Source organism: Archocentrus centrarchus, chromosome 7 (assembly GCF_007364275.1).
Source record: "Archocentrus centrarchus isolate MPI-CPG fArcCen1 chromosome 7, fArcCen1, whole genome shotgun sequence".
Lineage (NCBI taxonomy): Eukaryota > Metazoa > Chordata > Actinopteri > Cichliformes > Cichlidae > Archocentrus > Archocentrus centrarchus.
The window spans coordinates 8,216,803-8,238,586 of NC_044352.1; the positions used below are offsets into that span (position 1 = coordinate 8,216,803).

General features: G+C 41.1%; 1 protein-coding gene across 1 annotated transcript in view; it reads left to right on the top strand.

Annotated features, from left to right (window-relative positions):
- Positions 1 to 1,531: 1,531 nt before the first annotated feature.
- hspg2 (heparan sulfate proteoglycan 2) overlaps positions 1,532 to 21,784 on the top strand; it is a 92,954-nt gene continuing 72,701 nt past the window's right edge. The window contains exon 1 of the mRNA XM_030732938.1: positions 1,532 to 1,934. Within this exon, the coding sequence (XP_030588798.1) occupies positions 1,866 to 1,934 (69 nt within the window). The 5' untranslated portion in view covers positions 1,532 to 1,865. The remainder of the gene's footprint in view (positions 1,935 to 21,784) is intronic.

Here is a 21,784-nt window from a genome sequence, read left to right on the forward strand (position 1 = left end):
AGCAACTTAAATCCCTTGTCACTCCTTGCTTGTGTCCCAAACCTGTGATTAGGCACTGCTGGCCCTGCTGCAGGGCCTTTGGGGTGTCCATCTGCCCATATCTTGTTTTGTTTTCTTTTGACATATTTTTGATATTTACAGTGAGACACATTATTTTTTTTACATGATTGGAATATACAAAAACGCTGCTCAGAGGTGTCACATTCGCCAGATGCCAAACAAACTTGATAAGCCCATTCTGTTCATCTACTTTTAGTCTATTTTGAAGAGCAAATGATAGCAGCTCATCTCTGTTTCTATTCAGGGTTTAGCTTTTAATTGGCAACAGCTGTCCTCTCTAACCTCTGAGCGATAGAGTATCACTCTTTTACATGGCTGGATGCAAACATCCAGTCCTTCACAGAGCTACTGACTCCAGTCCTGACAAACAGGCTTATATTTAGGACACGTCTCCAATGGCACAGCAACACAGCACAGTTAAATGGTTGTTTTTGTTACTTGATTCTTAAGTTTATTTGCATCCTCTGCACTGAGAGGTCAGTGTGCAGCGCTTTATAGCTCCAATAGAGGGCAATAAAAGCTCAAATATACTGTGTTGAACTGAAGCGACATATTTTCATAAACTTTGCAACAGCACTTCTATTTTCAACCAAATCAAAGCAATCGTGGTCTTCTGATGACTGCAAATCTATGAGCGCTTTTCATTGCTTTTCAGTTATCAGTAAAAACTGAATGAGGGGAATCTGCTATAGGTGTGCCAGTCTTTAAAAAAAAAAAAAAAGTGTCCTGAAGGCACGAAAAGTCCACCACAAGAATGTGGCGGGATAAACCACAGAGGAGGTAAAGTCAAATAACAGATCTCTTAGGGTTAGGTGGGTTAGGTCTCCTGAAACCTCTTACTTGAATAATTTAGTTGTGTGCGTTGTATAAAAAAATACAAAACGTAAGATTATATCCGTACGTGAAAAATGGACCACCATAAAATAGGGTAATACTGCCTAATTAACTCTACTGTTACACTCCGGCTGATATACAGACAGATTTGATGGTCAGTAGGTAGTCTTCAAGTACTTTAGAATTTCATTTTTTAGGATACTTCATGTTTATACTCCTTGCCTTTTGACAGCATTTGTTATACGACTGCTTTATACAATGTGGTTTACATTTTAGCCGAACTTCCCAAGAGTAAATTAAATGACGCCTGCAATTACGCATCAAAAATAACACCTAAGTAATGCATATGCAAAGCCTGTCACTGGGCCATTGTGCCGAATGCGTTCTTTTGCAAAGTAAATTGACTTCTGCTCTCTTACATAAAGATGAGAATACCTCTGGGTTTTTACTTGCAGGATAATGAACAGTGGTGCTTTGCTACTTTTGGTCGAGTAACGATTTAAAAGCGTCCTCCACCACAAGCACTTTATTCTAGGTGACGTCTCCCCACACTGGGATTAGTTGTGCTCTCTTTGCGCACTCCCTGAATTCCATTCCGCCTTTTACTTTTCGGCAGCGCGCTCTCCGCACAGGACTTCCCATTGACTTTGCAAGACTGCATTCAGCCCACCACAAGTCCGAAGTTTCGGAGTGCACGGGAGAAGAAGCCCCGTCGATCTTTTTTTTAGCCCACCCTTTAAGAAAAGACAAAAAAAAAAAAAAAAATAGAAAGAAAGAAAAAGCAGGAGAAGGGATCCGTTTTACCTGTTGATGAACTCCCACCGGGTGTGGGACGCAGAGGAGCAGTCGGGTTTCAACCCAGAGAAGAAAAGTCTGAAAAAGGTGCACCGTTCCTGTGGCCAGGAGGCGTGAAGTACCTCGTTTACCCCCCTTTCCTCCAGCATTCACAGCCTGTGCTGGGTTGGTGGAAAATGGGCACTCTGACTACTTCGATCTGTGGACTTATCCTTTCTTTCATATTCACATCGCAGCTTTTTACTGTAAGTGAGCTCAGACTTTCTCTTTACGCTTTCATTTCACTTTTAAACTCCCCACTGGTTGATTTTATGCATCAGTCGCCCATAAAATTTAAATATATGGAGCGCTGCTCACATGCAGGTATAGCTGAATCCAGTCAGCATGAACTGTAAAGATGCTTTTAGAAGTAATATGACAAACTAGAAGCTCCTGTTGATGGAAGCTGGGCTAAGTTTGTCCATAGAAACAAGCTATTCATAGTCTCCCTGGAGTTCTCAACTCCTAAACCTTCCCAAACTTTGCGAGGCTCCATTTTGCATGGCCTAGACTGTTTTAATTAAGATGTGCAGTGTTTGACAGTGATTTAAAAAAAAATTATTAATAATAACAGAATTCTGGGGTAGCTGGTAGTTTGTGTCTTCTCAGATTTGATCTGACTGCTTTATTCTACAAGCACTAGAGAGCCAGAAATCCTTGAGAATAAAATATGCAGTTCACTTGAGGGTGGAGGTCTTTAGATTTTCAACAGTGTTATTAATAAGAAAAAATGACATTTACTTCAACATTACTATTGTCATCCATCCAAGAGCAAATGCAGGTGGAAGAATGTACAGTACTGAGAATTTCTTACCATTTTCTGGTTTCACTCAGGGCTGCATCTGGCAGTTGTCTTTATTAGAAAGTCATCTTTTGAATATTTGTTCATTTATTTACTCCTTACAGTATTTAAGCTCTAAGACTATGTTTTAATATTGTTTTTGTGCATCTGACTGCCTAAAACCAAAATGTATTTAATTTAAAACAAATGTAAGGAGTAAATCTGAAGTTGTAAACCTTTTTTTGCTTGTCAAATGACTAACAAATGACTTTACATCCCGTGCCCTTCTGAGTATTTGTTCTTGAGTATTAACTGGTGTTGCAACCAAAGAAATTTGTTGCCTTCTCGCTTCTATGTCTGTGCTGTGAATCATATAGAGGATGACCATTGCCTTGCTGCTGAGAATAGACTGCCCCCTCCCTTTGCAAATCCCGTCTGGTGTCTCACCTTTATGCCCTCCAATAAACAGAGCTGTCATGATTGAAATATCTGTGACACCTCTGTGTTGATTTGATCTGAAGCAAAACCTTTTTGAATGATGGGACATAGTTGCAGAGGCCAGCAGACATAAATCTTTCACATGCTGGACCTGGAGTATATGGAGCAGTGGTACGCCTGACGTTTGAAAGACTATAGTGTTGAAATTTTCATGACTTTAAGGTATATTTTACATCCAGCTGTGACGCGCTATTGAGCACTGGGCTTTTTCCTTTGAGTGACAGAATATGTATCAACGGTGTGTTCAATGTCCATATAAGTTATGTATGTTCAATATCATTGATCTGTAGAAGTCAGCCCCAGAGGGCTAATATCATCTGTTGTGTGCCGTCACTGAAAGGTAACATGAGATGGCTTCTACTCTTTTACAATAGCCTTGACGGACTGTTGGGCCAACAACACCAACATAATTGAATTATCCGTAACCACAAACAGCATCTGGTTCTCGTATTATGCCTTTGAACTGCAGCAGGCTAACTGTCTCTTGATTCAATTAAGCGCACACGTGCACTGGTGTTACTACAAGATCCTCCTTCCTCCGTGCTGGAATGTCAGCGTCATGCGCAACAACCCACAACAGTCAAAGTCAATGAAAACTCTCAATGGGTGAGCACTCTCCATTAAAACAAAAAAAGAGTACCCATATCCTACTATGAACCAGAGCGCACCTCCTGCCCACAAGTGGGCAGAAATGTCCGAGCCAAGCATTGATACAGCTTTGTATTTAATAAAAAATGAATGGTGCCTGGTCTTTTTCCGTATGTCTTTCTTAAGCATTTGCACGCCACGGGAGGTCACTTGATTTTCTGGTGTATGACATCAGACCAACCATGACCATTACCACTGACAATTTTGGTACTGAAGTTTCTCCCAGTATAGAAAGTCACAAGTGTCCCTTGACTTCATTTGAGGCGGCTGGGGGAAGGGCAGCTTGGATTCCTATGACTGCATAGACTGAAGAGTGTGTGTGTCACTGGTCTGAATTGTTGTCTTTCTCTGCTGCATGTAACTCAACCCCTTCATCCCCCTACTAACTATTATGCAGTGACAGTTTGATCCGATGGTGTATTTAATCTGTGCCATGTAGACTCGGTGACGTGGTTAGTCTCTCTGTGTGGCACCGTGTCATTTCAGATCCAGCTACCTGGTGTTTAATTCCCATTCAGAATCAGTGAGGACTCCATAGTTCCAAAGCACAGCAGTTCAAACACCAGGTCCACTCCATAGTTTGAACAGTAGGGAACCCCCCCCCCCCAGGCACATTCACATAATTGCTTGAAGACTAGGTTCAGTAAACACCGCATTGTTGAATTACAGCCCCAGGAGAGAGAGAGAGGCCGGCTTGGTTGATGGGCCAATGCTGCACTAAAGTGGCTCGCCCCATCCTCAAGCACATCGGCACATATGGAGAACAGGTCGGCAGGCTGGCATTTGTTGACTCTGCAGCGAAGTGTGACTTGGGATGGTATAGAGGTCAAAGAGCTGTGGACTCTGAACCTGGCTTTGTTTCACAGTTCAGCAGAATCCCTCATTATTTATTCACAGTGAAGCTCAGCCAGTGCTACAACTTTTCATGTGTTTGTCTTCATAATCAGTCATGCTGCTCCATTATTGTCTCTGTTTTAGTGTCTCTACACGTCCTTTGCTGCTTTTCCTCCTTGCTGAGGTTCGGAGCTATGGTTGGCTTTGATTGAGTCCATAGATAGTTACAGGTTGAACAGATGTGCATCACAGCAGTTTACACTTCTGAATACTTTGAATTGTTTCATACACGATGGTTTTGCTGTCAGGACCCTTTGGCTTTGTAACGGCATGCTTGATGAGCTCAGATTTGCAGAATCAGTGAATTCCTTAAAATCCCTTCCTAGCACTCATTTCTGTAGACTTGCTTTTATGTAATGGAATTACATCTGATTATGTCTTGTTGATGCTGCCTGAGTTTTTCACTGATTTTTTTTTTTAAAGCATTTTTAAATCATCCTGTTTTGCATGTCTTTTTCTTACAATTTTACATTTTTCTCATATGTCTTAAATATAAGTTTTCATTATTGTATCAGTCCCAGAATTGCATCAATTTGTGCATTTTATTAAATGTCAGTATTAAATATAATATGTGCTCTGAAATACAAATTTACACTGCAAAAGGTGCTTCAGACCCTTAAAGATTGATAAAATGCATGTGGGTGTTTTACTCCACCCTATCCTCCTGGACACACCTTCACACAGACAAATGTTTTTGCACAATGCTGGGCGCTTCTTCGCTGTGGAGCTGTGCTCTCATGCCCAACTTCACTTCATGTGGGACACAAGAGCCGACTCCAAACACAGCTGCACCTCAGCTGGTACAGCACCAACGTTGTGCGTGTGCTGACATGAGACTTGTACTCTGACTACTGCCTGTTGTAACTAGAGTCCCACTCTTTTCCACTCACAGCGGATGGTTTTGGATCAAATCACAGAATTGCGTATATACATCGTTGTCGGACTGATGTGAAGCTTCTATCTGGGAAAAGTGAAATTTTTCATTTAAATCTGAAATCTTATAGCGCACACTGCACAGTGATAATAGCCATTCTTGACCTAAACAGCTAAGGTCCCAGTTTAGACAAATTATTACTTTCTAAAGTATATTTGAGCAGCCAAGATTCCTAACACTGTTGCTATACAATGAAGTACTTCAGTGACAAGAATCATTAAAGTGGCATGTTCGGTCTTACATATCACTCTTCATTTCTGAGTTATGGAGCCACAGGTGTAATAAAACCAGCAGAGTTCATGGTGAGGTCAGCACTCTGACCACAAGCAATAAGAATTAGTCATGGGCAGAAAGTAATTGAGGGTAGCAAATTACATGTCTGATTTTTTTTTTTCCTCCTTTTGGTGCCACATTCATTCATAGCTTGTAAAAAGTACATTGGAATATTAGTGATATTGTTTTTTCAGATTTTAAAAGAGGGTACAGAATAGTTCAGTTGGGGAAATGGTTAATACCAGAAGTTATTTATTTTTTTCTCCAATTTATGGAATTAATTCAGTTTTGTTGCACAAGCAGGTTCTTAAATTGATGTACTTTACTGCCAATGATCACTCCTGTGGAAATAGTGAGCTCTAAATCTAACAAGTAGAAGAAAAGGTTTGGAATAGACTGCTCCCAACTGTGACTGATTTCCCATCTCAAACAGTCGTCTTCAATCTTTTCACTGACTTTTCTCTGGGCTGCACCCAAGCATGCACTTATTACAGATTCATTGAAATGCTAAGTTTACTGTATTGCACTCTCCCTTTGAAGGCGCTCCATAGTAGTCTGTGCCCTATTGAATCTGCCATTGTCTTTTTAGAGGCACTGATGGGAAGTCACTTCCACTTTTTGCCTAAAGAAGCAGCTGCATTGGCTTGTTTGTTCCCTCCCAACATGTAGAGCTACTCTGATGGGGGTCCCTGCCCTTTTTATCAAATGCAATTTTGTGTGTTGGGAACAGAACAGATTTCTTTGGTACCTAACAAAGGTAAAGGATTGTGATCAACCCTTTTCCTCCTTTTTCTTTAAAAACCAGTTGGTCCCTGACATCCAGTTAAGTGCTTATAAAAGTCCCACCTTGTGGTGTCTTATCAGCTCTGATTATTTTTTATTGTCTGAGAACAAACCTGTAGCACTTTGTCTCCACTTCCTCTTACTGTGCAGCAAGTCTCTACATGTGAAACAAAAAGGCTCCCTCATTTGCAAAACTTTATTGTAAGAAGATGCAAATTCACCTAAGCTGCTGTTAAACCCTTAATGTTCACAGAGGGAGGTCGGCAAGTGGAATTTGTCTGGCTTTGGCGTTTGAATGACTCAGTGAAAGGTAAATAATGGGCAAACATTGGCTTCCCCTTTCTGCCTAGTTTCATTTAATTCAAGAGTGTGTTTGTGAGCAGTAATGCAATCCTGCTGTCCTCTAGCAGGCTAATTAGGATACAAGTGGTGGAAATGAGCTTCTTCCAAAGGGTGGCTTGATTCTGCCTTAGACAGCCAGTTGAAATCCTTCAGGCATCAGAGTAGGATGCCTTCTGGGCGCCTCCTAGGTGAGATGCTTTGGGCATGTCCCATCAGAAGGAGGCCCCTTGGTGGACGCGGGACACGGTGGAGGGATTACATCTCTTGGGTGGTTTGGGAACCCGTCAGTGTTCCCCTGGAAGGGCTGGAGGAGGTGGCCATGGAGAGGAAGGTCTGGGCTTCTCCACTTAGATTGCTGCCCCCATGGCTCAGACCTAGATATGCAGCAGAGGATGGATCGATAGATGGATGGATGGATGCGAAAAAGCAGTCATTTTTAGAAGGAAATGGTAATAAAACATACCACATGCAAAGCAAGAACAATGCTGTTCCCATATTATCTTTATTTTAGGATCAACAACTGATAAACTTTTGGCTCATACTTAAAGCTTTAGCGTCAGTCTTTCAGCATGATATCATGTATCAAAATTTCAATGTAAGACATTTGTAGTAGTTGTTTTTGTATGAAAAATTAAGTCAGCTGGAAACAGTGTTTTCAAAATCAATCATGCAGAGATTAGTGATTAAATAAACAGGGGGATTATTTCAGTCACAGACTTAACACTAAAGCGTATGACTACAAAAGCAAGCTGATATGGACATCCATGTTATAAAATCGATACCTTTTGCACACAGTGGTCCCCCTAAAGCCACTGCTAAAATTAAGAGCCTCACTGATAATGATTTTTTGGGCTGATACCAGTTTTTAAGGAATAAAATAAATAAATAAGAAGCATTTGGGTTTTTTTTTTTGGGGGGGGGGGGGTGAAATGATGAGGTCATTGTTTATTAACTTTAGAGCTATATATTTCAGAAACTTGGCCACGCTTGACTCAGCACCTCCAGTTGCTCAGCATTGATCCTCTGCTGCATGCGCTGCAGACAATGGTGAAAAAAATTTGTAACGTGCTGGAGAATTTATGCGACAACACTGTGTCTAAATGATCTTTTTCTGCATTGTTTTCTGTGTCTGTCTGGCTAGCTAACATATGTCCCACATTACTTCTGGTTTTACAGAATAATTGAGTTCTGGTGTAGTGGGCCTCAGCTGTGCCCTGCAGTAAATCTGCAGAGGCCCTTGGAAGAGACACGAGGAGACCAGTTTGGTGTGTGTTATCATGTCAGCTGTTGTCCCACAAGACATAACAACTCTTTTGCCTACTATCCACACATGCACACACAAGGAGAAACTCTTGTTCTCAGGGGAATTTTCTCACTCTTTTTATTTTCACCCCATGTCCTTTCCTCTTTCTGCTCACTCACTCGTAGCATTTATTGTTCAAACCTGTAAATCCTTCCACCTTGCAGTGGTGAATGAATGTTTACAGTATAACAGATTTGCTGTGCAGAAGTCATTTCTACCCTACTATTGCACACCTTTTACTGCAGGAACAAGGAAGGCAATTTGGACAGGAGATTTGATCCATAATGAGATATCTTCAGAGCTTTCTGAAAACAAATGGGTCTGTAGTTAAGTGGTTTCTAACAGCCCATTGTTTCAGTGCAAGAAGCTTGTGATGGTCTGAAGGTTTTGTCCTTTGCTGAGTCACCATCCTGTTGGGGAAATAAAACCTGGACTATCTACAGAACAAGTGGACTCCACTTCCTTTGAAGCAAAGTTTACTCAGGCTTTCCTGTGCACAGTCAGATGTGCCCTTTCTCTCTGTCTCTCTCTCTGTATTCAATGGTAAAAAAAAATGCCATGCTGGATATCTATACTCATATGACATGTAATATGTTATGAATGAAAGGATGCCATGTTGTATGATGGAAATGAAAATGATCAAACTGCAGTGGGCTGAATTCAAAGATGCCCCTAAAATCAAAGTGAAAAAATTATGTGGGCTAGTCCATTTCATCAAAATTTCATTGCACCAACTCAAAATGGTCCTGAGTAGTTTGTATGGGCCCCCACATGCTTGTACGCATGCCTGATAATGTTGGGGAATGCCCCTAATGAGACAGTGGATGGTGTCCTGGGGGATCTCCTCATCGATCTGGACCAGGTCAACACTGAGCTCCTTGACAGTCTGAGGTGCAATCTGGTAGCATTGGATGGACCAAAACATAATGTCCCAAAGGTGTTCTACTGGATTTAGGTTCAGGTGACTGTGGGGGCCAGTCAATGGCATCAGTTCCTTCATCCTCCAGGAACTAACTGCATACTCTCGCTACATGAGGCTGGATATTGTCATACACCAGGAGGAACCCAGGACCCACTGTACCAGGATAGGGTCTGAGAATGGGTCCAAGGATTTCACCCTGATACTTAATAGCAGTCAGGATGCCAGTGCCTAGCCTGTAGAGGTCTGTGCGTCCCTTCATAGAAGTACTTCCCCAGACCACCATTGACGTACTACAAAACCAGTCATGCCGAAGAATGCTACAGGCAGCATAATGTTCTCCATGCGTTCTCCAGACTCTTTCATGCCTGTCACATGTGCTCAGGGTGAACCTGCTCTCAACTGTGAAAAGCACAGGGCGCCAGTGATGGACCTGCCAATTCTGGTAGTCTATGGCAAATGCCAATCAGGCTTCAAGGTGCTGGGCATAGGGCCCACTAGAGGATGTCAGGCCCTCAGTCACCCTCATGAAGTCTGTTTCTGATTGTTTGATCAGAGGCATTCACACCAGTGGCCTGCTGGAGGTCATTTTGTAGGGCTCTGGCAGTGCTCATCCTGTCCCTCCTTGCACAAGGGAGCAGATGCTTGTATGTAACTGCCTGTCTCTTGGAATCTCATTCATCCTCTTGAGACTGTGCTGGGAGATACAGCAAACCTCCTGGCCGTGGCATGTCATGATGTGTTGGACTAACTGCGGCGGGGCATTTGAAGTATGTTCTGTCGCTGATGATGGGTTCGGTGTTAAAGGGTTAACATCATAACACCAAAGCAGCTGATACTGATTAACAGCCACCTCTGCTACTTAACTGACCGGATCAATATTCCAGGAGTTTAATTGACTTGATGCAATACTCCATTAACCATATACAGCTGTTGTGGCTATGTATGGTTCATGCTATCGAGGCTCCTGTTTGTTAAATGAATAAATTGTTAAATTGCCAATATGTCTTGTTTTTTCAGACTTCAATCACCCAATCCAGTAAACGACACCAAACAAGAGTCAATAGCAGAATACAAGTTGGCAAGTTTTTCGTGGGTGCAACCCACATACTCAACTCAGCTGCTCAACCCACAAATGTGTTTTCCTTACAAGTGTGGCTCCATTGAAGGGGAAATAAACAGGCTTTCCAATGGTATCAGATTTATTGCCTGGAAGTATTGTTACAACAAAGAAATAACTGACCAAATACAAATTTCCTTACTTTTTTGTTCTAAGTGTATATTTGTGTGTTGAAAGATTTAAACCATTCCACTTGCTATTGTTCTTTCAACCCTCACCCCATTTTTCTCATCACTGTAAATCCATTTTTATTTATATTTTAAAATCCCCGCAAACTATAGTCATTGACATTCTTCTGGATTCCCACATCTCAAGCATCTCTGCTCCTTGAACCTTTTTATCGTGCATTGAAGACATAGAGGCACATTTCACATGTTTTTATTTCTTGCACAATGCAATCTACTGCACTTGGAGTCTCTCTCAGCTGGTCACAGATTGTAATTGCAAAGCTGTATTGTAGGTCTTATTAGTTTTTATAACTTGGCACATAACAGGCGTGAACTAAGGATTAATGAATTCCCTTGGACCTAATTATAACCAGTACAAGCCCTTGTTGTTTTTATTTCTTCTCTCAGCTAGTATATGACTTTTGAATTTCCATCACAGCATGTTTTAACTGAGTAGCGCTGCTTGGTTGAAAGTATTTTCCTTCCAGGTTTGCAGCTTTTGAAGATGCGTGTTCCCCACTGAAAGCCAAACTCTGCTGTAATGGAAAAAAATCTTTGCTGTACACACACACATATATACACACACACACACACACACACGCACACTATTTTTAATGAAAAGTAAATTTCACTTTTGAGCCTCAGAAACTACGTGCATCTGTTATTCTCTCTATGCAGTGAGTGCCAGGTCTGCAGAAACGCTGTACTACGGCTCACCAACAATACGCGTACCCTTCAGGCAAACTTCAAGCACACTTGTAAAAAGTATAACAGGAACTCCTACTTGTCTATTGTGACTGCAACTGTCTGAGTTCATGTCCCAAACTAAATATAATCCTCACAAGAGCATACACTCAGGAAGAAACGAAATGGCAGGTAGAATAACTTGTATTTGTGAAGTGGATGGGTACTGTACCTGGTAGGCACAAGCATTTCAAACATATTGTATTGTATAAATATACAATTTGATATTCACTGCTATTCTTTAAAGATTGCACCTACCCCCCACCCTTAAACTGCTCTCATCTGGCTATGCATAGTTGTGACAGACTTGTGATGTGCTAGCTTTGGATTTGCATGTTTCTCCTTGTTTATAAAATAGCATCTAATCTCACAGTGCCACACATGCTTTACCGGTTCACCACATGGTAGTTTATAGCATTCTTAGGATTTTTTAAATAAATGATGGCAGGCAAGCAGCTTGTAGGTGCATTATCACCAACTTCTGGTGGTAATACAAAATTACATCCTACCAGGCAGCAAAAAAACAAAAACAAAAAAACTGCTGCATCAACTTTTATTTTTATCTAAAACCACGATTATCACCACGAGCAGTAGCAGGGTTATAGTTATTTGGTGACTGCTGTGGTGGTTGAACTTAATTTTAATTATTTTTAATGTAGCTGCTAACTTCACAAACAAATGCCATTTAGTTAATGAGCTTTCATTCCTGTAATTTAACACTTGGTAACTATTGTAGGTAACAGGATAATTAGACAGGCATGCTTTTAAATATTTAAAAAAAATGTTCCACCCTCCACCAAGCAATATAGGCTTTTATGAAGCACGCTAGATAGTGTAATAGCTGTACATAATACACTCATCTCTATGGTAAAATATGTAGGAATGAAAATCAAGGTATTGATAAGAGAAGAATGTGAACTCTTTCGGTGGTGGAAAGTTTCACTAGATTAAAATCACAGCTTCTTGCTGGTAGCTATCACCACTGAGCCCTCTAATTATTTTCAAGTACACTTCTCTTGAAGTTGTTCCAGATCACCCTCTGAAAGAAGCTGAGAGAAAATTTTTAGATTTTATCTTTTCTTCATGTAGTGTATTGCCAACCCCTCCCAAAAAAAAAAAAAAAAAAAAAAGAGAGAGAGAGGTGCTTCTTAACCATCATGCTGACTAAGGAAACTTAGCATCCATCATGTGCCCTGAGGCTCCACAGTTTGTACCTGGCAGGCCTATTCAAGCTGGAGGTTGCCCTTGTATCACAGTTGGTAAGGCGAGGAAATGTTTGCGGTTTTAAAGCCAAAGTGGTTGTATATAATCTTCTCTCCACCCAAACCATCTGTTGAGTCCATGGAAAGAAAACTCATCTAAATAAATACTCAGCTTAAAAATGTTGTTTATTTGCTCTGGACTGCTGCAGCCTCTCAGCCCGAGATGGCATAGAGGGAGAATATAGAAATATAACAGGGAAAAGTATTTAAAAACCCAACCTGCTGTTAATTTCTGACATAGTGGAAGAATGAGTCAGCCTGCATTCTCAGTTAAGACCGCAATTCACAGTAAGTAGCTGGTGACCACCAACTGTGCCTTTGCAATACCACATCAGTAAGGATGGGAAGAGCTGCTGTAGAGCAGCATTTTTGCATTTTTTAAAAATCTATGCACAGAATTTGATTTTACACTCATAGGTCAATTTTAGATTTTTTTTCTTGATCTCTTTATGTCCACGAGAGGTACACGTATTGGATTTTTTAATCTAAATTAAAAATCTTGGTTGCCCTTGATGCTCTTTCTATAAATATCAGATATCGTAAAGGCCTCAGTTTTTCAGTATCTTCAGTATCTCCAGCCAAGTCAGGCAATTATCCTTTAAGGGGGGTAATTAAATGGTTCTTCCCTTGAACTAAGGGCTTGAGTGATTTATGTGGCCTGTGAACACATTGAGGATGTTCTTTAAACTGTGTCATAATGAAGAGGCTCCGTCTTTCCTTCAAGGCTCCACCTGCTGAGGCTCTGTTATGACCCTGTCATGGGTACAAGGGGTGGAGATGGGGGGGGGGGCACACAGGGAATAAGATTTGGCGCAAACACCAGACTGTAGTCAGAGTCTCTGGCACAGACATCCCCCTTGCCTGCAGGCACATGGTTAACCTCAGTCTGTTGATTCATCTGAGCTTTCCCAGTCCAGGGATAATGGAAAACAAAATTTGAGGGTGATAACAGTAGAACTACAGTGGAGTTATTTCATTCCTATTTGTTTACTTGAATGAACTGACCAGACTGGCAAGGATTTGAGCTCAATCTGCTCTGGGTGCAGCGGCTCAGCACTGTTGTTGCACCCCTTGTAATATTCTTGTAATATCACATTCCCAAACCCACTCTAGATTTAATCTACATAGGAAATGCCATATAACCATTATAAATGTCCTGCTGTAGACCTGTCCTGTCTGGCTGTCTCTGTCAGGTCAACGATCCAGTAACTTTACAAAAAAAGAAAAGAAAGAAAATTGTTGCTCATTTCATTGCACAGTGCTCTTTTACGTTGTGTTGCAGGAATCATAGATTTTACCACTGAAAGGTGGAATGTCAGGCATTAGCCATGCTCTGTCTCTAAGACATTTTTTAACATGATCACAAAAAAATAGTCATTTACAGCCGAGGCTTTTCTAGAAGCAAATGTCAGGATTCAACATGCATTTGGGAAGCTATTTTAAGCTTTCCGAATGGGAAGACAGCCATGCTTTTGATTTCAGTAGTCACAGGGCTTTTTCCGCCACAAGTTACACTTCATGATTAATGTCTCTGCCTCATCCCACCAGAGCACTGAACACATGCCACTCTTATTAATAATTCATGAATTCAGTAATAACCCATTAAAGGTGTGCAGGCACCTACATCTTTACAATGATTAGGAGTAGATATGACTTCCACCACATAGCTTCAACAGTTGTTTACACAAAAAGACAATTGTCTCGTGTGTTTCCTGGTCGACAACAAAGAACAACAGCAAGCTGAGAGCAACATTTGCAAATGTATTATAAATATGGTTATATATAATTTTAATTTTCTCAAGGATAGCAAGGATTGCCATTAATTGCTCATCTTGATATTGTTCTGCCGCCTGGACAGGAATTAGATGAATGAGTGATGTGAATACCTTCAAAATGCATAAGCATTGCGTTATTGCTCATTTTATGAAGATTTATAGCTTTACTGTAAACTGTCACAAAGGTCACAGGGAGTGATGTAATCATGCTGGTGAAAGCTGAGCCTTAAATGATCCTTATTCTGCTCTTTTTTTGCCTTGAAAGGTCAGCAGGCATGTGCTGGCTTGTCCATTAGCACAGTGATGAGTCACACACAGAACAAGCTGCAGTTGGTTTCACTGGCTTCTCTCATATACCTGATGGGTTCACTTCGCTGATTAACCACTGCTGCTCCCTGTGTTTTCATAAGAACACACAGGGCCCCTTGCCTGTAATTACCTTTTATTATAGTAGGAAATAGATCCCTCACATCTGCTTCCAATGAATGGGCAGGTTAGCCCTCCTGCCTTCTTGTATTATTGCTTAAACTCCTGGCATACAGATGTCTTTGTGGGTGTGAGCATGCAGTCAAATTAAGGCCTGCTGTTGAATTATGAGGACAGGTGAAATTTGTCTGTCAGCCATTAAAAGGCAGATACTCCCAGACTTTGTTTATGCTTGTCATATGCTGGCCTTCAGGTTTGTTGTCTGGTTGGAAGATGGCCAAACAACATGACTTTCATGTCCTGCTCCTGGCTGATGATGGCAGCGCTTTTACAAACCACAGGACCTGGATTGTAAAGGGATTTTTTGCCCTGGAAGGTCATGGCTTAAAAGATTGGCCTCAGTAAAGGTTTGTTGCTCTAATTAGCAAATCAAAGATGGAACTATTACTCACTGTTATTCATTATTACTCAACATTTCATGTTGCAAGCTAGCAATATGCAATGAATAGCCAGTCTTAATAGCTGTCTAAGCTTCTTTCTGTTTGGTTTTGCTCTGGGTGAGACAGTTAAAAAGATACAAATATAATTTATAGGTAAGCTGAACCTAAAACCACCATAAGTAAACCGCAGGTCAGTGCAGTGGTATTAAAAGAAACAGATTGTGGGGATATTCATTGCTGCTGGATAAAGTGAAGTGCTGAATTTGCCAGCATACAGTAAACTCTCTGTTGCTGTTTTTTTGTCTGTTTACACTGTAGTTAATGCTGCATTTAGATATTATCCTGCTCTGAACATGCAGCCACTTTATTTTTGGAACTATCAGAGTAAGTGAAGGAAAGGAAGTGTTTAATTTAGCTTAGGGATTTTATCTGGCTCTCTAAGCGTAAGATCCAGCAGGCGTGGTTCTTTCTGGGGGAATTCCTTCTTCTAAGTTCATCAGGGAAAATGGGATAGCAGTCAGGCTCACGGAAATTCTCTTTTATCACACTTAATGTCTGCATAGTGATGTATGTTTTTATTTGTTTACTTTTTTCTGATCTCTGTGCGTTTGGTTGCTGCAGTCTGAGGAACAGATGTTTGAAATTTTGACATTTAATGGCTAATTTTATTAATTTTTTTTTTTTTTTGGTGTGTTTCACAGGGACTCCTTTACTTATATTTATCACTTTGTGAATCACGGCAGCTCAAACCACATCAGTACCTGCTTTTCGTTTTGTGTGATGGACGGGTGACTGATCCCTGCAGGGAAAAAGTCTAGACAGGAACATTCCCAGTCTGGGTGCATTAATATACTGAAGGTTTCATCTCTGATACAGTCAGTAACTAAATACAGAACGCCATAGATTTTAAGCATGACTCATACTAAAAGGTTTTATCTGAGATTAAACAGGACAAGTAGTTTGAGATAAGAACAACTATTAAAGGCAGTAACAGGATACCATAATTATTACTTTATACTGCCATTGCCACTGATGTAAAGCCATAAAGGCAAAGGATAAAATGAAGAATATCTATAACTTTGTGTTTCTGTGAATGCAAATTATGCAAGAAAACTCAAAAAGATCTCAAGAGGCCCTTGTTGAGCCCCTTGTTGACCTTGGACAAAAGTAATGACTGGACTAGTGTTTATCTCCTGTCCAGCAGCTTTTCCCCCAGCCCTCATTCATAACCATATCTTCATCCTGCACTCTCTCAGTTTGCTTATCCAAAGTCTGCTCTGAGACTTACTAAGGTTTGAGCTGGCATGGATTTCCATACTCGCTGCTAAAGTTGGATGCACTCAAACAGTGCAAGGAACTTCTTGTGTAAGTCTTCAACTTTTAGTAAGTTTAAGCCAATAATGTTTTCCTTGTTAATTCTTGCCATTAACAAGGGAACTGCCAAATTAGAATCAAATTAGAAGGCATATTTATGGGCTTTGAAAGAGCTAAAAGACCTCAGAAAGATGCATACAATGCATGACAAATAAAAATAATGCCTAAAAAGATGAAAATGAGACATAAGACTATCACCAGTGCTTAACCTGAGCAATCCAAGTAAACTGATCCTGTTTATATGATTTGATTTTTTTTCTTACGGGGAAAACAAAAGCTCTTTACACCTGGACAAATCCAACACATCTCTGGGATTCCCCCTGATCCTTTTTCTTGAGCCAGCCTTCAGGAGATAAGCTGGTTCTTTGCGAGTGTCCTGTCCCTTGATCCTTTGTCTAGGAGTGACAGAGGGAATTTGAATCCAGAATTTAAAACAATCAATGGAGATGGCAAAGGCCAGTCAGACTGAAGGTATTTCATGCTGACAAAGTGGGTAGCTGATTCCCTCTCTCAGGCCAAATGCAATAACTGGCTTTAGGAATGTTCACATTTCTCTACTTTAGACTGTAGTTAAAGAAATGAGGCTGGCTAGCATTTTGGAGGGTGGTTAAGATTTGCCTCTTTCCTTGGATTGTGGGAAATAAATGACTTCCTTCACCAGACATGGAAGACAACCTGTGGGAAAGTCCCTTGTTAGGCCAAAGCTTAAGGGTCACATTTCTGCTAAGCGAGCTGTGGGTGAATTTGCCTTAAAACATTCATGTCTATTTTTGGTGATTAAATATTACACACTGTCATAACAAAATAACTAAATCACTTTGTTCTATGCATTGAAAAAAAGGAAAGTGAAACACAGTATCAGCAGAAACTGAGTTGCTGTCTCTTGTCTTCCAGCTGAATCACTGTCAGAAGCTGACCGATTTGAAGAGCTCTTCAGTTAATTTTCATGTTCTGTATAGATGTGGGTGTGCCAGTGTGCTGAGCCATACTTGGCTGTGCCTTCTACCTCTCACAGCATTCCCTCAAACATGGCTTTCTACTGTGTTTATTAGTTGCTTTCCAGGCCCAGCTTCAGATGGGAAGGTGAGGGGCTTGCCAACCGCTGCAGCAAACTTCCTACTTTAGTACTCGGCCTCTTTGATGATCAATCTGGAAAGTGCATGTGCAGAGTTTTACATAGGCAAGAGTCTGACACAAAAGCTTCTTTAAAGTTGCTGGCCAAATAAAATTCAGGCAAGTAAGCACAACTCAAATATCCTGAACACTATGGTAATAGCTAGCTCTGCATAATATGGAGTGACTAGCAATTTTTTACTTGATTATTAAACTCTATGTTATGTAATCAGTAATTCTACTTTTAATCATGATGCAATTAACATCTAAAGCATCAGTAAACATGATGCAAACAACATGAAACAGGTCAGAGGTCTGGAGATGCCCCCTTACTGGACCTTTCACCCTGTTCCATCCTGCAGCCACCGTGGCTGCAGGGCCTCCAGAGGGGGTGTAATAACACCTGCAGCTACGCAGCTCCTGTGGTATTTTTATCCCCCTCGGAATTCCACCTCTGTTATCCGTGTAGATCTCCTGTCTAAGCTCATGGGATCTCAGTCAGTAGATTTATACACCTGCCTCAATACTTTTCATTCATTCTTGCTGACGTGTCCCTGCTTTAAGTCATTGTTGGATGCGAGCACACGCTTCCACTTTAGAGAATTGTTAGTTGTGTTAACAAGCAGATTTTTGTGACAGGGTGCTGTTAGCCACCGGCAGCTGCTGTTTCAAACACTAGTGAAACTGAATTTTTAACCTTCACCACTTCTCCCAGCAGACAAGTGCTGTGTGTGCTTCCCACTGATGTTTTGAACACGATCCAACCAAACAAGAGCAGATGACTTGGAAAATATGCTGACATTTGGAACAGAAATGACAACTACATAAATGGCGTTGTTACTGTGGTGCTGGTTTATGGCATCGTTCTATCAAAACATGCTGTATATATGTGGCAACAGCTGAGGCGATTCATAGTAGAGGTATTTGTAATGACTCTGTCTACTAGATTTGGTGTTGAATCACAACATTTTTTTTTTCATGTGAATAAAGTAAATCCATAAATTAAGTAATTAAATTAATTACTCTGCTCTGGGTCACCTTTATGTAAAATGCCCCTCTTATCGTACAGTAGGTTTTTGCATTCAGTAAAGTGTTCCTTTTCACGCTTTGTCTTGTTGCTTTCAAAGAGTGTCATTGTTTCTATCAGTGCATGTTGATGCAGACGTTAAACTCTTCATCTCACCCGTGATGCTCGCCAAACGAAGTAGTGATTTCATGTATAATCAGACAGCAGGAGTACTCCCCAGGCTACATTGGAATACAAAAAAAAAAAACAAATGTAACTACAGAAACGGTGAATAGTGTTTATGCCTGAGGACAAAGATAAGTTCGTCTGTTGCTGCAGTATCAGATGATCTCAGCTGCAAATTGCTCATTACTAATGGTTCTTCCTAGTGTTAATATGTTTCAGATTTCTCCTTAATAGCAGGCAAGACCATGATATTCGCATCAGTATTTATTTTATAATAATTTTAAAGACTAGAGAACCCTTTTCATGCTTGTCTGTGTGGGCTGTGATGAAAGGTAACCTTTCTTTTGGTGCCCATGGATATTTTGTGCTGTTCTGCAAGTGAGGCCAGGCTAGATCAGATTTTTCCTACCATGTTGCTTGTCTACTCCCACTTTTGGCCTTTCCATGGAGTGCAGGTTAGCCAAAACAGCTGGCAGGTAATTTCCAAGTGAGAATGAGGAGGGTGAGGGGGGTGTGTGGGTGGGGCTCTTGAAAGGCAAGGATAACCTCTGAATGTCTTCTCTCTTTGCACCCTTTGATGATTTTGTCAACATCAGACAGCAGTGTCTTGTTTGCTCTGCAGCACAGAACATCTGGTGAGGAGCACAGCTCTCTTTAGTACTTCTGCCCTATTATGTTTATATTAATGGCATAAACAGCTGTGGAAGAATATTTTGTTCTCACAGCCCATCACTTAATATAGGCCTTGGCAAAGCTAACAGAACTGTACTGTTAGTACTGCTGTGGGGAAAAAACGAAAAGGACTTTGATGTGCAGATGGTGTCCAACGAAGACTTGTGTTCAGATAACGGCAGTTTTTTTAGTGTGTGTGTGTGTGTGCGATATTCTAGGCTCAGAGTGCATCGTAGGTCTCCAAACAAAGACACTTCAAATCTCACAGTTTGAGATGCTCAACATGTTGGAACTGCCTTTCATTCCAGAAACTTCACCATGGTGCCCTGCAAATCCCAGTTAATTATGAGATCGCCATGACCTTGGGAACTGGTGGAAAGTGGCTTTACTAACATGAAATTACTCCCTACGGCCAGGACACCTGGAGGTTATTCTCTTGCTGGCAAAAGGGTCTAAAGCCCATTCTGCTCTCACAAAGTCAAAAGTCTATTATTGTCAAGATGCAGATGTTTACTTTCTGCACCTTTGATTTCAGTTTTAGAAATGGTTGGGTGAACTGCTTTTCCCACACGGCGCGGCGGTGAACTCATCGAGCATGATACACAGTGTTGTGGGGAAAAGGGTGCTGGGCAAGCTGACAGACTGATCTAGCTTTGGCCTGTGATTATGTGGGACACTGTAAGTGTGGCCAAGTCAACAGGTGGTGTCAGATTAGTTGGTCCTGGGGCGAGAATGAGCAAGAGACGAAGAGAGGAGGGTAACTCTGCTGCATTTAGTGTAGGGAAGCCAGCGCCATCAAACAGCTGTTGCTACTTCCTCTCTAAAGCTTATCTAGCCAGCAAAACTTCAAATCAGCTCAGCCTAATCTATGTTTATTTTTAAGTCATGTTAGCACCTTGGTTCTTGGGCTGGTAATGTCAGTTTGTCAGCCCACCATTTTTTTTCTAAACTGAAATATCTTAATAACTGTTCAGTGGATTTTGTACAGGCATTCATTGTCCCAAGAGGATAGTCCATGGACTTTGTTAATCCCCTGAATTTTCTTTATTCACCACTATGAGGTTGACATTTTTGTTTTATAGTGAAATTCCTCCACAACTGTGATGTGACTTACTGTGTAGTTTGGCAGATATATAGTCTTGGTCACAAGAGGATGAATCCTAATAAATTAGGTGATCCCCTGATTGTGCATTAACCCCTCTACCAAGTTAAAATGTCTTATATTCAGTGATGTTCCTCTAAGAATTCTGTGCTGATATTCAGGATCTTCAGAGCATAAAACATTCTGGCTATTTTACGGCTTGTCCTCATGTATCATGTAGATGTTCAGGCGCCTCAAATCTCTGATCCCTCCAACTTCCCCAGTGGGAAGAAAAGCAGACTTCTTAAGTGACACAGCAGTCCTTTCAAAGGGACTCTTTCTGTTATAAATAAACAGGCCAAGGCTAGCCAAGCTAGAGCTGCTCTTCCCCTCTGAGCTGCTACAGGTCTCAGCACCTCTCCTGTCAGCTGTCGTCTGGGGGAACTGGCCCCTCTGTCCCCTCCTCCCTGCAGGTCAATCTCCCAGAAATGTCACCGGAAGCACATGTGCTATTTTGAGACCATGCACTGCTGCAGTGTTTATGTTGTGTGTGACATGCATCTCAGGTGAGCGAGGACTTGATGGTGCTTTTGCAGTTGCCCTTTTAAGCGTTCTACTACTGTTTGCAGACATGTTCTGCCCATGAGCATATAAACATTTACTGGCATATTTTTCTCACAGTAAGCACACCAGGAGCGAAACCTCCAATCCAGTAAAGTCAGCTTTCTCACTAGCCGCAGTGCCCTATTAAAACAAATTAGTTTAATTCCTGGCAAAACCAGTCGGTTGATAACTGTTAGGCAGTGTATGTATGCATTCCTTAATAACTGGACCATACCAAAGCAGGGGGCAATTTCTGGGCTTTTGTTCAGTAATGTTGGGGTTATTAAGGATTCACCGCTAGACAAGGAGTGGCTGTCATTCTAGGTGGTCTGTTAATGCAGCGTCCTGCTGGGGTGATAATTGAAAAGACGGTGTTTCTTTGGGTGTCAGCTTGGCTTTCACGCCTAGGGTTGTTTGCTGGGGGAGTGTGGTCATGCTGTATTATCCCACCCACAGTGGAAATATAATACAATATAGCGTTTGAAATCCCTTTTATCTACTTGTAGAGTAGCCTAAAAATACTTGAGAAAGTCAATATTATGCTGCATGTTTCTTTCAAACTTCTGACATTACAAAATACAGTACAAGGAGCACACAAATTCCAAGTCTTGTCATTTTGCTGTCATTGAGACTGAAAAAAGACCATCAGAGATAGGATTTCACTTACTGTTAGGCTGAGGTGTCTTGTTTCACAGCTGGTTTGCAATCGCTG